At 45.6% G+C, this 14,893-nt stretch overlaps 3 protein-coding genes across 14 annotated transcripts; 2 read left to right on the top strand and 1 right to left on the bottom strand.

The window, feature by feature from the left end:
* Positions 1–463: 463 nt before the first annotated feature.
* LOC120447055 (golgin subfamily A member 1) lies at positions 464–3,251 on the bottom strand. Its single transcript, XM_039628445.1, has 6 exons — positions 2,852–3,251; positions 1,984–2,769; positions 1,833–1,931; positions 1,127–1,540; positions 831–1,070; positions 464–772 (listed from the first exon to the last, which is right to left on the bottom strand). The coding sequence occupies exons 1-6, from the start codon at positions 3,023–3,025 to the stop codon at positions 650–652; spliced, it is 1,836 nt and encodes a 611-aa protein (XP_039484379.1). The 5' UTR covers positions 3,026–3,251; the 3' UTR covers positions 464–649.
* Positions 3,252–3,374: 123 nt separating this feature from the next.
* LOC120447053 (centrosomin) lies at positions 3,375–14,559 on the top strand. Of its 12 annotated transcripts, XM_039628443.2 has the most exons (11): positions 3,376–3,677; positions 8,246–8,289; positions 8,696–9,069; positions 9,131–9,394; positions 9,471–9,638; positions 9,703–9,921; positions 9,993–10,056; positions 10,117–10,358; positions 10,743–10,937; positions 11,375–13,499; positions 13,566–14,559. In XM_039628443.2, the coding sequence occupies exons 1-11, from the start codon at positions 3,493–3,495 to the stop codon at positions 13,820–13,822; spliced, it is 4,137 nt and encodes a 1,378-aa protein (XP_039484377.1). In that variant the 5' UTR covers positions 3,376–3,492; the 3' UTR covers positions 13,823–14,559. The 12 variants fall into 12 exon arrangements, with proteins under 12 accessions (XP_039484371.1, XP_039484377.1, XP_039484369.1 ...); XM_039628435.2 differs by lacking the exons at positions 9,993–10,056; positions 10,117–10,358 and having other exon boundaries at positions 13,566–13,633; positions 14,353–14,559; XM_039628444.1 differs by lacking the exons at positions 3,376–3,677; positions 8,246–8,289 and adding an exon at positions 8,437–8,625.
* LOC120447057 (lysozyme 1) lies at positions 7,308–8,172 on the top strand. Its single transcript, XM_039628446.2, has one exon. It carries the CDS (start codon positions 7,508–7,510, stop codon positions 8,069–8,071), a length of 564 nt encoding a protein of 187 aa, XP_039484380.1. The 5' UTR covers positions 7,308–7,507; the 3' UTR covers positions 8,072–8,172.
* Positions 14,560–14,893: the final 334 nt, after the last annotated feature.

A 14,893-nucleotide genomic window follows, 5' to 3' on the forward strand; every position in this document is an offset into this window, starting at 1 on the left:
AACTGTCTTCTTAATTGTTATAAACACCAAAAAGTGCCTCATTAATACGTGTGTTTTTTGTTTAATCTTTAATTCTCCTATATCATTTATTCATAGATAATACAAATGAATAGTTAGTTATTCATACGACGTAGGTCTTTGCAATAAAAACAAATTGAAGTAAATTCATATTTATAGTTAATTTTAGTGAACGTAAAATGTAACAAACCATATTTTTAAATGTAAAATGCAGTATTTTAAAAAAATTATATATTGTCTTTTATTAATGGAATTTTAAATTGGCAAACTGCCACGGCTAGATGGCGCCACCTGGGAATGTGGAGTGGATGTTTATATCGTGTAAGGTAAAATATACGTATTATACACACTTTCTACGAAGTAAAAAGTTTTTATAAAAGTTGATATGGATTTGAATAGTCATTCAAAAATGGAATACAACACAAAGAACGGATAAAAAACAATCTTTTTACATAATTGTTAGTTTATTATAAAAATCACAACGGTAAAAATAAATACTATTTAACAAAATGGAATGTTGTTGCTAACAAAATAACACAGTGCTGCGTATGCAATTGCTATGTACATATTACACGAACGTTATGAATTGACTATAGACTAGAGTACAAATGTGATGTATTGCAGTGGGTACTTAAGTTGGTTTCATGCCGAACCAACTCATCTTCCAATTCAACGTGTCATGCAGCAGCTTTTCCTCCTCGGATGTCAATTGAAGTAAAGTGGATACGGCACGTACAAGGTGGCGAGCTTCCACCTAAAAAAATACACATGACATCAAGATAGTTCGGGAGAAAAAGGATGAAACTCCATACCTCACGACTAGTCAAGAACTTTACAATTACGTGTTTCAAATATTGAAAATTAACTTCGTCCATTATGACGCAATTTCCTCTGTCACCAGTTGAATATCCCTCTAGAGATGAGCTTGAGATTCTGTGACCTGGTGTCGTTGTCGGATGAGATTCACTGTCTGTGGATATCTGCGCACTGCGTAGTTCCTTTTGCACGGTTTTTTTCAAGTCAATCAAACGCTGATTCAGTGTTTTTATTGTCTAGACAAAAAATTTGTTTATAATATATACCAAATAACGTACATACCTAAACTAACCTTATTCTTTTCGATTATCTCCAACTGAACTCCCTCGAATTCGGTCAACTTGTGGGCATTATCCTGCGCTGTAGTGCTGACCTGTTGCAACGTTTGCCGTGCCTCAGAGATATCCCTTTCCAGTTGATTATTCCTATCCTGGAGGTCGGAGGCCTCGCTGCGTTCCAAGCGCAACTGCTGTCGTAAAATGTCTTCGCTCTGGGCGATTTCCGCATTGCGAAGTATTGCAGTCAATTTCTCCTCTCGTTCGATTTCCAGTTGCATTATGGTTTCGTCCAGCTGCTCCTGCTTTTCAGTCACTTGAGCGCGTAGCTTTTGGGCCACCTGCTCGGCATTCGACGAGTACTCGCTGAACCTTTCGTCCGCTGCCGTGAGACGAGTCTTGAGATCTTTTACATCTGTTTCCAGATTTTGCTGAGAACATTCGGTTTATTGGTTTACAAAATCTCCATCAAGTATTTGGGATATTGGGGGTAAACATATATGCGTGCATTATTGAAGGAAAAAGTTTACCAAAAAGTTTGCCAACGATTAAATCAGTTTAATGCGAAAAGGAAAACATTTACAATCAAAAACTACATAATAGGTGTGGGTGGAAAATTCCAAGTAAACCAGGAACTTAATTGTTAAAGTTAGTACTGCATTGTAGAGCAAATTAGTGTTACAAGTCCCAATGGAAATCGTCAGAATCGGGAGGCATACTCACAGATTTGTTGCGCTCAAAGAGGATTTGCTGCTCGTTCTCCTCTCGGCACTCTTTAAGAGTCACACTGAGTTCATCGATTTCCTCCTCCAGCAGCTTGACCTGCAATTAAAGTGCATAAGTATTGGCACGTAGGTATTACAATGTAACTTACCTTATCGTCCCGCTGCTTAATTTCATCTTTGGCCTTTTCCAGTTCAAATGATACCTGCTTTCGGCTTTCAATGGCATCGTCGCGGGATTTAAGAGCCTTTCGCTTCTCGGTGGTCTCTTCGGCCACTTGCTTTGATAGGCGACTAACTTGGGTTTCCAACGCCAGATTCTGGCCACTCCACGAGCCTTTGATGTCCGACAACTGCAGATGGGCCTCCTCCAAGTGCTGCTCCAGCAGTTTATGTTCCCGGATGAGGGCTTGCACTTGTTGCTCGGAGTTTAGTTTGCCCAGGGACTCGAGTCGCGACTCTTCGACGATCTTCATGCGCTTCTTGAGGTGCCGGTTCTCCTCCTGTACCGCCGCTAAGGTGGTGGTCAGTAAGTTCTTCTCCTGCTGTGTGGAATGTCGCAGTTGCTCTAGTTCGTCGCGTAGATCTTCGGCCACGGATTCAATGGGACGCAGTCGTTCTAGTTCCTCGCTCAAGGACTCGATTTGCTGGGTCTGCTGGCGCATGAGACCCATGCGATCCACAGACTCCTGCTCCCGAAAGCTTAGTAGATTCTTCAGCTTGTCAATCTCGATTTGCTGCAGATTCTGGATCTTCTCCTGCTCCTCGCAGTAGATGTCCTTCTGGGTCTGGGCCACACGCACACTCTCTAGCAGAATCTCGTTGGTCTTGTCCACGCGGGTCTTCTCCTCCTGCAACTGCTGCAATCCCTGCGTGACGGTGGACAGCTTCGTGGTGAGCTCGTTGCACTGGCTCCGCAGCTGGCACAGTTGCTCCGACTGAAACAAGAGTAGAGGTGTTTGTTTATCCGTTTTTTGTATAAGTATACACAAATAGACTGTTTTTTTTCGCTTCGTTTACCTCATTATAGAATCCGCCACCGCCCACATCATCAGCTGAGTTGGAATTAATGCTAACGCGGCGACTACGTAGCCGGTAATTGTTGTTGTTGTTGCCGGGATAACGTTGATTGGCCGATTGGACCACATCATCGCCAGTTTCCTCCTTGATCTTGTTTTTCAGTGTGGCAAACATTGTTGCGTTTTTCGAGGTGGAGCTTTTTCACTGTTGCTGCTGTTTTTTTTTCTGCCTGTGTACTGCCCCCGACTGAAGTTGGCCTGTTTGTGGCTGGGGCTGACGAAAACGTGCCCGTGAAGCGTTTATAGCATGGCGTTATATCTGGTGGCCGTAGTGTTCCACTTGCTTATCAGGCGAATGCTAATTTTCGTAAACCGTCGATGTTGTTTACCATCGATAAGAATCGACTTTGCAGTAACGTAAATCGACGCACAGCGTTGCCACGCCGGCGTGCCACCTTTTTTCCGTTGTATGGCAGTGCTGCCGTACCTTACACGGCTGCATTTCGATAAGCGACGCCAGAAACAGCTGTTTCAGCGCGCTTCATTTTCCAAACAGAAAAAAGCGTAATTGTTAGCGTCCTTTGTCAAACTGTCAAGTGTTAGAATTATTGTGTGCAAAAGTAAATTATTTAAGGACCTTCCATGGACCAGTCTAAGCAGGTTTTGCGGGACTATTGCGGCGATGGCAATGGTACCTGTGCATCGTCCTTGAGGGAAATCACCTTGATCGAGACCGTGACCAGTTTTCTGGAGGAGAATGGAGCCTCCGAAATCGACAGAAGGGTCCTGCGCAAACTGGCCGAGGCCCTTTCCAAGAGCATAGACGAGTAAGTGCGGGTAAATGCCAGCATAAACAATAACATACCAATAAGATGCGTTTGCACACCCATCGAATCTCCCGTCTACTGAGAGTGCGCAGCAGATGATCGCCATGTGACATGGTGATGGTGCCCACTGTGATCGGGAACTAACGCTCTCAGCTGGAGCTCTCCCAGATCCGCAGTGCTCGGCCCCATAGGGGGAGGCACGCTCACAGGCACAGGCGTACAATGGGTGTATTACCCACCCCAAAAAATTCGAAGAGAGGAGGAATAACACATCTGCACTGAAACAAATTTAAAGCAATCTTTCCATTATTTTGTATTGAGAAATAAAATACATTTAGTAATTTGAAAATGCAATCTTTGGTAATCCTAAAAGCTTTACGTTTGTTTTATAACATTGTATGCAATACCACTTACTTAAACGTTTACTTTAAATATTAGTTATTTATATTGGTAAAGGCACATAATCCCTTAAGTATGCAACTGATATTTGGCGCTTATGAGTGGCCAATGAACTGAGTTTTTCGCACTGCCTTCTCGCAGTGTACGGCATTGGGAAATGCGTAACATCTGCTGAGCGCATTTTCCGCTCCTCGCAGATGAGTCCGAGTGAGTTTTCCGCCCCTTTCCTGCGCTCTGCCTCGGGTCGCCCTGAATCGCTCTGAATCGGTCGCATCGCAGTTTCAGTTTCAGTTTCAGTCAGTTATGTTCTAGCTTTCGGTTTATTTGGACGTGCAGAGAGCGTTTTTCGGTTTATTTTGCTTGCCTCTCGGCTATCAATCGTGCCATATGTACATATATACATATATACACACCTACTCATATATATATATACATATATACGTATGTAAATAGAAACAATCAGCGGGTCAAGCGTTGTGCGGGTGTGTGAGTGATTGATTGTACATGCATATCTGTACATAAGTGCAATTGTTTATATTGCACTGCGAGATACAAAAAGTGATAGATTGATTTGTATTTACTGCCCACGGCGCTGTGGATAAGCGATTCGGAGGATGCTGGTGCTTCTCGGTTGAAAAACAAATCGAAATACACAGATATATGTATGTACATATAAAGTACAAAGTGTGCTCGGATGTACAATAATGTAATATATACTTAGAAATACTAAAGATATCTGTGCATGTGCCCCCTGATGTTGTTGTTGTCGTTCGCTTGGTTTGCATTGGTTTGTCGCCACGATGCTGCGGCTAATTTTAGTCGGGGAAAAAGTATACGAATTAATTTGTTTGTGGAATAGCGCATTCCATCGATTGAACCGACAGTTGTATCATCGTATCATTGGCTGCGATTTCGCACTTCCTGGAACTCTGAGTTTCCCCATAAGTCGTCTTATCAGTCGGCGGTTTCGTATGCCCCGTGTGTGTGGGCTAGTTACGCACACACACGTGCATCCATCAGGGGTCATGGCCTCGTGGAATTAACCCCTATGGGGTAAAAACGGAAAAGAGCACCTCTTTTGTTGCCCTTGCAAACTGCAATGCTCGGTTCCCTACCCTCGAAAAAAGCATCCCGGTTGGTAAAGTACAGTATCGTACATATAATATAATGTGTAATTTGAGGCGAATTTATCATGCAAATGGATCATTCAATTTTTTTCGAATTAATAAATAATATTTAATTTAACGAAGATACATTAGTCATAATATAATTGAGTAATAGGCTGAGATATTTGAGCGCATCCTCTGAGGCGTTGTTTATATAGAACTACTCTATTTTATCGCTTATTCCATTAACATTTCCTTTGTTATTTTGAACAATAAACATCTTGCATTAAATGTATAATAAACGAAATCGAAATCTGCATATTTTCGAATGAATTTAAATATATTCTGAAAACAAACTATGGTCAATTACCTACCTGTCCGAAAACCTTCAAGATGCAGTACGTCCTTTAGCATATGGTTTTTGTCTGAAATGCCTCCTTCGCATATCACTCGATGCTGGCTCGATCCACTTCTGTTTATTGTTATTGTATTTCTTTGTTGATTAAAGCAGGCGCCTTTGTGTGTCGTTGGCCATAGTTTGACACCCACTCGAGGCGCGCCAGGCAGCCAGGTAGATGAGTCTGCGTTCCAGGCGAGGTGAGAATGGGCTGCTAACTGCAGTTTACCTGCCGATGTGAGGGCTCTAAAATGCACCCGCTCTAAAAGGTCAGGTGCTAACCGAAGAGACACATGTTCCAGCACGGTTCCAGTGCCCACCTGTTGGTGTTATTGACCAGGTCGCTCAGCTGGCGCTTCTCGACTTGAGCCATTGATTTTCATTACCACCATAGTAACCAGCGCTAGCCGAAAGCCAAAACAAAACAATGAGTGAAAATGTTTGGCAAAGTTTTCTCGTTCCGTTCACATTTGGCAGTTTCTAATGCGGTCGCCGCTTTGCCGTTTGCAGTTTGCTCAATTCCCAAAATAAATAGCGACCAGAGGTGCGTGCAGTGTATGTATGTGGTGGTGGTAGTATCTTGAAAGATGCGGTGGCCCACATGTGGCGTCGTCCATCCCCCATCCTCTCGGGGATGGGACGCATCCCATCCGTAGGAGCGCCAGACTCTTTGAAGCTTCTTCCGCTCTACGGCTGAATGCTCCTGATTGCTGCTGCGAACGTCGCATCGCCCAGCAGCCCATGACTCATGGCAGCTCGCCCCTTGGAGGGCGACATGGCGGATACGTAACGAAGTCTGGCGTGCGCCGCGAAAGTATTTGGGGAATAAAGCCAAGAACAACAACAACAACAACAGCCAGGGATGACGTGTCCACCCCGTGTAAACGCAACTAATTAAATCTCAAAATTAGAGTCGCTGCAATTATCTACAGAATCTAGTGAAGGAAAGTGTGCATAAAATATAAATAAACGCGAGTAAGAGCGCAAATGCTAAATGAAACATAGAATATGGCGGGTATCTTTCGATCTACCTCACTGAACCAATCGGCGGATGTACCTGGCTCCCCATTCAAGAGATACTCTCTGAATTCCAGCAACTCGCCATTCTGGTAAGTTCTATACTCTATATTCTATATTCTACATTCTTTATTAGTTGGGCCCACTGTACGTAATATACACTGTCTAATTGGACTTCCCTCTTGCCCGATTCACCGGCGGATTTAAGGCGCGGAAGTGTAATCTCATCCATTCCGACTTGCGGCTTTTGGAAGTGCGATCATTCAAGTGTGACTTTAGCTGAAATTTAGTTCACAGCGCAATTGGGCAGAATCGAAAAAAGAGGTTGATTGCCGATTTGGGCAATTGGGTGTGTCTACAATTGATAGAACAAACGTACTGTGCGGTTCATAGTTTTATGCTGCTATTCAATAGTTTTGTTAACCTAACGATGAAGGTCAAACCGGGTTACTATTTCAAAACTGGATTAATTGTAAATATTTCAAAACACGTATGGAAAGTTTAGCCGTACTTAATATTATTAAAACCATTTTAGTTTGCTTGTGAAATCAATATAGTAACCCACTGTAGGTGCTCATTTGATTGAAAATGATTCTGCCACTTTCCCGCACCAATGAATATCTTGTGAAAACTGGGCAAATCTCTTAATTAGACAGTATATGCCTAATATAGAAATCTCGATCATTTCCAGTTTCGTACAGGGGAGAAATGTCATTAATTAATAGTAGAAGCTAAGAAGCAGTCAGAACAAAGTGCAACGCAAACATCAAACCTTGTTGCAATTGTCCGTCCATTTTCCACTATTTATTGCCGATTAAAGTCATAAGCCGGGCCAAATAATGCAAACCGGTTATAGAATCGGATTAAGCGCGCTAGCCAAGATCGCTAGATACTAGTGTTGAGATACCTTGATGGCCGGAGTCGGAGAGCCACTTCGTGACTGGAGCCCGCTTGGAATGGTCCGATCAAGTTGGTCGAAAGTGAGAGTACTCCCGTTGCTGTGGTTCCTGTTCCACGGGATTCCCCCGCTGCTGACCATTCGCCTGCAGCCCTGCGAACTAGCTGGCCAACTTTACATACTGGATGTCCCGAAATCTGAGTTACCCCTGTGGCTTTGCATTGCCGAATTCGAGAGCCGCTTCAACACGCACGTTGTGGGCCAGGCCAATGCGGATGGCTCCCGGGACTACGGACTGTTCCAGATCAGCGATCGCTACTGGTGTGCGCCGCCGAATCGTACGGAGTACTATGCGTTCAACGATTGCAACGTGAATTGCACTCGCCTTCTGAGCGACGACATCACCATGGCCGTCCAGTGCGCTCGGCTCATCCAGAAGCAACAGGGCTGGACGGCCTGGTCCGTCTACCCGGAGTTTTGCAATGGCACTTTGGATGCCATCGATGAGTGCTTCCAGCCAGGGAATGCCACTGATTTGAAGGCCAGCGACGAGCTGGCGGAGGTCAAAGATTCTTAGAGATTGTCTGCCCATTAGGTCATCACTGCCGAAATATGAAAATTTATGTATGCGAAATTAAAATCTTAATTACCGTTTAAAGTCGACTTGTTTTATTGGACGTTCTGCTGCGAGGCCACAACGAGTTGCTTTTAGTGTGCTTAATTAACTGATTTCTCTCTTTTTTGTTTACAGCACCAGTCCGGGAGCCCTGCAAGATGTCACCATGGAGAACTCATGTAAGTTTTACGATGACTATGGCAGATATATTCTCATTGCTAAGTGGACATCTCTAGAGGTGTTAGATTTAAGGAAACTTTCTGGAATTCGCCTGTTTTTCTACTTTTTTCAAGCAGGCTATGAAGTTAACGTTCTACTTCATTAGCATGGAAACCATTGCATATTAGGATTCCGTTTTGGCTACACACACGAGCATTCGTACATTTATTCGGCCGCGCCGTTGCCATTTTATATTTTATATGTGGTTGCGCCCAAACGGCTAGGTGAAAGCTAAAAAATCATGAATAAAAATCGCTCATCGACGTCGCATAATCCGAGAAATCTTAAGATTCTTAGTCAGTGAAGATATCCTCATGCGTTCCTCGACACTCCAAATTAATATCACTACCTCCGTCTTCTTTGCAGATGCTAGTTTCGACGTGGCGCGACCTACGGGCGGCAGCCACTCGCCCTTGGCGATGCAAGGGCGCTCTGTGCGGGAGTTGGAGGAGCAGATGTCCACGCTGCGCAAGGAGAACTTCAATCTAAAGCTGCGCATCTACTTCATGGAGGAGGGTCAGCCGGGTGCCCGGGCCAACAATTCCTCAGACTCCTTGAGCAAACAGCTTATCGATGCCAAGATCGAAATCGAGACGCTGAGAAAAACCGTCGATGAAAAGATGGAGCTGCTCAAGGATGCCGCACGTGCGATCTCTCACCACGAGGAACTGCAACGCAAAGCGGACTTTGACAGCCAGGCAATGATCGACGAGTTGCAAGAGCAGATACACGCCTATCAGGTGAGTTTTATCCATGCCCTTTAGGAAAGCAGTAACTAACAGCATTTATTTGTTATTCTAGGTGGCGGAGTCTGGTCAACCAGGCGAAAACGTTGCTGACGCCAAGAAACTGCTGCGCCTTGAATCGGAGGTGCAGAGATTGGAGGAGGAACTGGTGAAATCCGATGCACGTAACATAGCGGCAAAGAACGAGCTGGAATTCACGCTGGCCGAGCGCCTGGAATCCCTGACAGCCTGTGAGGCCAAGATTCAAGAGCAGGCCATCAAGAATGCCGAGCTGGTGGAGCGCCTCGAAAAGGAAACAGAATCCGCCGAGTCATCCAGCGTAAGTAAATCGATTTAGTAGTAATTCCCTTGTAGAGTACTCGGTAATTGGGTTTACGAGAGCCCTTTATGTTTAGAAGACCCTAGACCCTCTTAAGGCTGAGATAGAAGTCTGTAGGAGGGAGAACCAGACACTGGTGACCTCCACTCGATCCCTAGAACATGAGCTGCTGCGGCAAGTCGGCTCGATGAAGGAGGCCGCCAATACGATGGACGTGCAGCGTCAGTCCATCCTGCTTTTGGAAGTGAGTCCCAACACCCCACTTCCTCAGCCATACCCACCTCAACTTGCCATCCTCCCTCTTCAAGGCCACAATCAAGCGTAAGGAAAAGTCGTACGGAAGTATGATGAAAAACGTGCTGAAGTACGAGGCATTGATAGCCAAGTTGAATGCCGAACTGGAGATAATGAGGCAACAGAATGTTTACTTCCGTGAACTGTCCGAAAACCTGCAGCAGAAGGAGGTGCGGCAACTGGATCGCGGCGTGGCCATCGTGCAGCCGATGCGCATGGCGGCGGATGCCGGGGTTGGTATCACATCTTCTCTTGAACGTAGCGGCAGCACATCCTCATTGCATTCAAACTTCTCATCGATCAGCGTTTTGTGTGGCAGTCAGGGACCATCATCGCACAAGAGCCTTTGCCATTGGAAAGACAGTCAGGTGAAGCCCTTACCATCCAGCGAACCGTGTGCTCAGCTCCTAAAACGTCGTCGTCCACAGCTGCCGCAACAAACGTATCCGTGTCCCCAGTATATCTATCATCAGGGGCATCACCAGACCAGACATACCCATTCCCAGCTGATGGCCATGACGGCTCCAAGTACGGCCTTCTACAACTATTCGCTGCCAAGCTTCACTGGATTCCGGCAGTTCCTTTGGCGCTGGGCCACGTAGCCCTCAAAATCATCCTGTTGGTGGTGCGGGTGCACTCCTGCCTGCAGAATACCCATATCCCGCTTAAAGTGTCCTGTGAGGTCGGCCATTCCTTTCACGGAATCGGACTCCCGCATCTTCCATGTCGGATGAGCTGCTCGTCTAATTTGGACGGCATCTTGTACTCTATTTGATCATCCTTCGTTTCGGTTTCGTTGATAGTTGAAAGAAATCCATCCAATACAATGAATCCGAAGTTGTCCATATCCATATTCAATTCGAACAATGTCGCTCCCTCAGACGTCGACAAATTTTTTGTTAAAGTGTATTAAATTTGCTCACCTGTCTCTGTCTCAATTGAATGAATGTTGCTGAGCTCCATTAAACGTATTAGAATAAACCTAAGCTAAGACTTCGTTTTTTTATTTCTCCAAAAGCTGTAGCCATTTCCGGTTTTCTCTGATCACTTTCAGGCCAAGCGAGATCTGGGCGCCCAACTTGCGGATAAGATTTGCGAGCTGCAGGACGCCCAGGAGAAGCTCAAGGAGCGGGAACGGATCCACGAGCAGGCCTGCCGCACCATTCAGAAGCTAATGCAAAAGCTGAGCAGCCAGGAGAAGGAGATAAAGAAGCTTAACCAGGAGAACGAACAGTCGGCAAACAAGGAGGTAAGGATTAATTCCCAGCTATTTTCTATTTGTTTATGGCTTTTCCACATATGTTCTTATACAACCAAATATTTGCATAGCTTTGTTAATTGAATTAGCAAAGAGTGAGTGACTCATTCAGCATATGAACATTGTTGCTTGCTTTGTCACAGTACTTAAATTATTAAAAGCGTTATCTGTGCTCAAATTTAAATTTAAACACAATGACCCTCGATTTCTCGAGTGCGCCACATGCACTGTAGGCTACTAGGGCGTAAGAATTGCTAGGAATACCTAAAGATGCTTCGCTTCTATAATTGAGTGACATAAATATGTCGCCCAACAAACTGCTTATAATGCGTGACACAGAAAAATATTATTTAAAAACATTTTTTTAAATCTTGATCTTAGTTTTAAACAAAGTATTTATTATACAAATGATGATGTATTTCTTTTAGAACGACTGCGCTAAGACGGTAATTTCGCCATCCACCAGCGGCCGTTCCATGAGTGACAACGAGGCCAGCTCCCTGGAAATGTCCACCAACCTGAGGGTGCGCTACGAGCTAAAGATCGGCGAGCAGGAGGAGAAGATCAAGCAGTTGCAGACGGAAGTAAAGAAGAAGACGGCGAATCTGCAAAACCTGGTCAACAAGGAGCTATGGGAGAAAAATCGCGAGGTGGAGCGCCTCACGAAGCTGGTGGCTAGCCAGCAGAAGACGTTGCCGCAGATAAGCGAGGAATCCGCCGGCGAAGCAGACCTGCAGCAATCCTTCACGGAGGCGGAGTACATGAGGGCACTGGAGCGTAACAAGCTACTGCAGCGCAAGGTGGATGTGCTCTTCCAGCGCCTTGCAGACGATCAACAGAACAGCGCTGTGATTGGGCAGTTGCGCTTAGAGCTTCAGCAAGCTCGCACGGAGGTGGAGACGGCGGACAAGTGGCGCCTGGAGTGCGTCGATGTCTGCGGTGTGCTGACGAACCGATTGGAAGAGCTGGCTGGGTTCCTCAACTCTCTGCTGAAGCACAAAGATGTTCTTGGCGTGTTGGCCGCAGATCGTCGCAATGCCATGCGCAAGGCGGTGGATCGCAGCTTGGATCTCTCCAAGAGCCTTAATATGACGCTGAATATAACGGCTACATCCTTGGCTGATCAAAGCCTTGCCCAGCTGTGCAATCTCTCCGAGATCCTGTACACCGAAGGCGATGCAAGCCACAAAACTTTCAATTCCCACGAGGAGCTGCACGCCGCTAGTTCCATGGCCCCGACTGTAGAGAACTTAAAGGCCGAAAACAAGGCTCTTAAAAAGGAGTTGGAAAAGCGACGCAGCTCAGAAGGACAGAGGAAAGAGCGCCGCTCCCTGCCACTGCCCTCCCAGCAGTTGGATAACCAGAGCGAATCAGAGGCCTGGTCAGAGCCTGATCGCAAGGTTTCCTTGGCACGTATTGGCCTGGACGAAACTTCCAATAGTCTGGCGGCGCCGGAACAGGCGGTCAGCGAGTCGGAGAGTGAGGGAAGAACCTGCGCTACCCGTCAGGATCGCAATCGCAACAGCGAGCGTATCGCCCAGCTGGAGGAGCAAATTGCCCAGAAAGATGAACGGATGCTTAGTGTACAGTGCCAGATGGTGGATCTGGACAATAGATACAAGCAGGAGCAACTGCGCTTCCTGGATATCAGTCAAAAATTGGAACAATTGCGAGTTATCAACGAAGCTCTCACTGCGGACCTGCAAACTATTGGTTCACACGAGGATCAGCGCATGGTGGAGTTGCAACGCCAGCTGGAGCTTAAGAACCAGCAGATTGACCAACTAAAACTGGCTCAAAGCACTCTGACGGCAGATTCACAGATAACCGAGATGGAACTGCAGGCGTTGCAGCAGCAAATGCAGGAAATGGAGCAGCAGCACGCCGATTCAGTAGACACCCTGCAATCGCAACTAACGCAACTCAAACTAGATGCCGCGCAGCAGTTAGAGGAGCACGAGCGCCTGCACCAGGACGCTCTCGAACGCGACTGGGTGGCACTGACCACTTACCAGGAGCAGGCTCAACAGTTGTTGGAGCTGCAACGATCACTGGACTATCACCAAGAAAACGAGAAGGAGCTGAAGCAGACGCTGGTCGAGAACGAGCTGGCCACGCGGGCCCTCAAAAAGCAACTGGACGAGAGCACACTACAGGCCTCCAAGGCGGTTATGGAGCGCACAAAGGCCTACAACGACAAGCTGCAACTGGAGAAGCGTTCCGAGGAATTGAGGCTGCAACTGGAGGCGCTCAAGGAAGAGCAGCAAAAGCTGCTGCAGAAGCGCTCCAACAGCAGCGATGTTTCCCAGTCCGGTTACACATCCGAAGAGGTGGCTGTGCCCATGGGACCGCCATCGGGTCAGGTTACAACGTCCAAGCAGGCTGGTTCGGCAGTAGTAGGCCAGAGGGTAAACACATCATCTCCCGATCTTGGCATAGAAAGCGATGCCGGCAGGGTATCCAACGTGGAGCTATCCAACGCCCAACGAGCAATGCTCAAGACTGTAGAGCTGAAAACGGAGGGGGCAACGAGCTCAAAGACAAAGTCAGAGGGTGAGTTTATATCAAACTTCTACAAAAAAGAGATTATCCAACTAAAAACTGTTCCTTTAACCACAGAATCTGCTTCGCCCGACAGCAAGAGCAACCTGGCAGCTGGTGCAGCCACAGTACACGACTGTGCCAAGGTAGATCTTGAAAACGCCGAGTTGCGGCGCAAACTAATTCGCACCAAGCGCGCATTTGAAGACACCTACGAAAAGTTGCGTATGGCTAACAAAGCAAAAGCACAAGTTGAGAAAGACATCAAAAATCAAATACTAAAAACGCACAACGTGCTGCGAAACGTTCGCTCAAACATGGAGAATGAGTTATAACGATCGCGCCGACGTCCAGTATATCAGCATTAACCCGAGAGGCCATTCACCCAAAGTTCAATTGCCATTTCAAATTGTTCTTGCCATTCATATAATTTATCTGCATTGTATTTTGTTGTCTCGTTGCTAACTTGATGTCAATTATTTATGTTCTTTTTTTTGCTTAAAAAGACCGAAAACAACGAAGCTATTAGTACGAAATACCCATGCATTTTCTAAAGACTGTTGAGGGAATCGAACCCATTGAATGAAATACCACACACCTGTTTTAAGCACAGAACAAAGCTAACTTGAAACTGAGTGCTGACAATATGTATCTAACCCGGCGCACTCATTCATATTGAATGACACATGTATATTAGACTGTATATATAACTATTCCCTAGTATCATAACTTTTACGAATATTCTCTAGCATACTCGACCTGATTCTTGTCTCGCATAACCCTCCATTTTGCAATCACTTGCGTGTAGTTAATGCCTGATCAATGTATTCTCCTACTGCTTAACTGCTCTAATCCTTGATTTCAGTTAACCATCGAAACGGATATTGAAATAATTGTTTGACTTGCCGGCCAAAACGGTTTAACTACGTTGCCATCCAATAACTCTTTTTTCGTTCGAAACATCCCTTGTACAATGTGTAAAAAGTAGTGTGCGTTGTCCTGGAGAACAAGATCTAGAACTTAAGCCATTTGTACCCGTCGTTTTATGGAATAAACACCTGCGTTAGAATTATTTGTACGTGTTTTGTATTAACTGGAGTTGTGGGCGCGACGAATTTTTTAAATAATGTGCACTATATAGGATGAGGATGGGTTTTTTATAAGTTTCTAGAACTTAATGTCAACTTAAATATAAAAAAACGTTTAATTTCCTAACTGCATTGAGCATTTTTTTGGTTCCATGCCAAACATAAACATACAAAACTAAAAAAAAATCTTTAACGGACTTTTTGAATAGTCAACCAACGATAGTCGCTAAATTGCGAACAGCTGTTTTGCGGCAGCGTTGCCAGACCGTCGAGAGTGCGAATGCAACCGTGCCAGCTGAAATTAATAAAAAGCGCAAA

The sequence above is a fragment of the Drosophila santomea genome, chromosome 2R, assembly GCF_016746245.2.
Source record: "Drosophila santomea strain STO CAGO 1482 chromosome 2R, Prin_Dsan_1.1, whole genome shotgun sequence".
Taxonomy (NCBI): Eukaryota; Metazoa; Arthropoda; class Insecta; order Diptera; family Drosophilidae; genus Drosophila; species Drosophila santomea.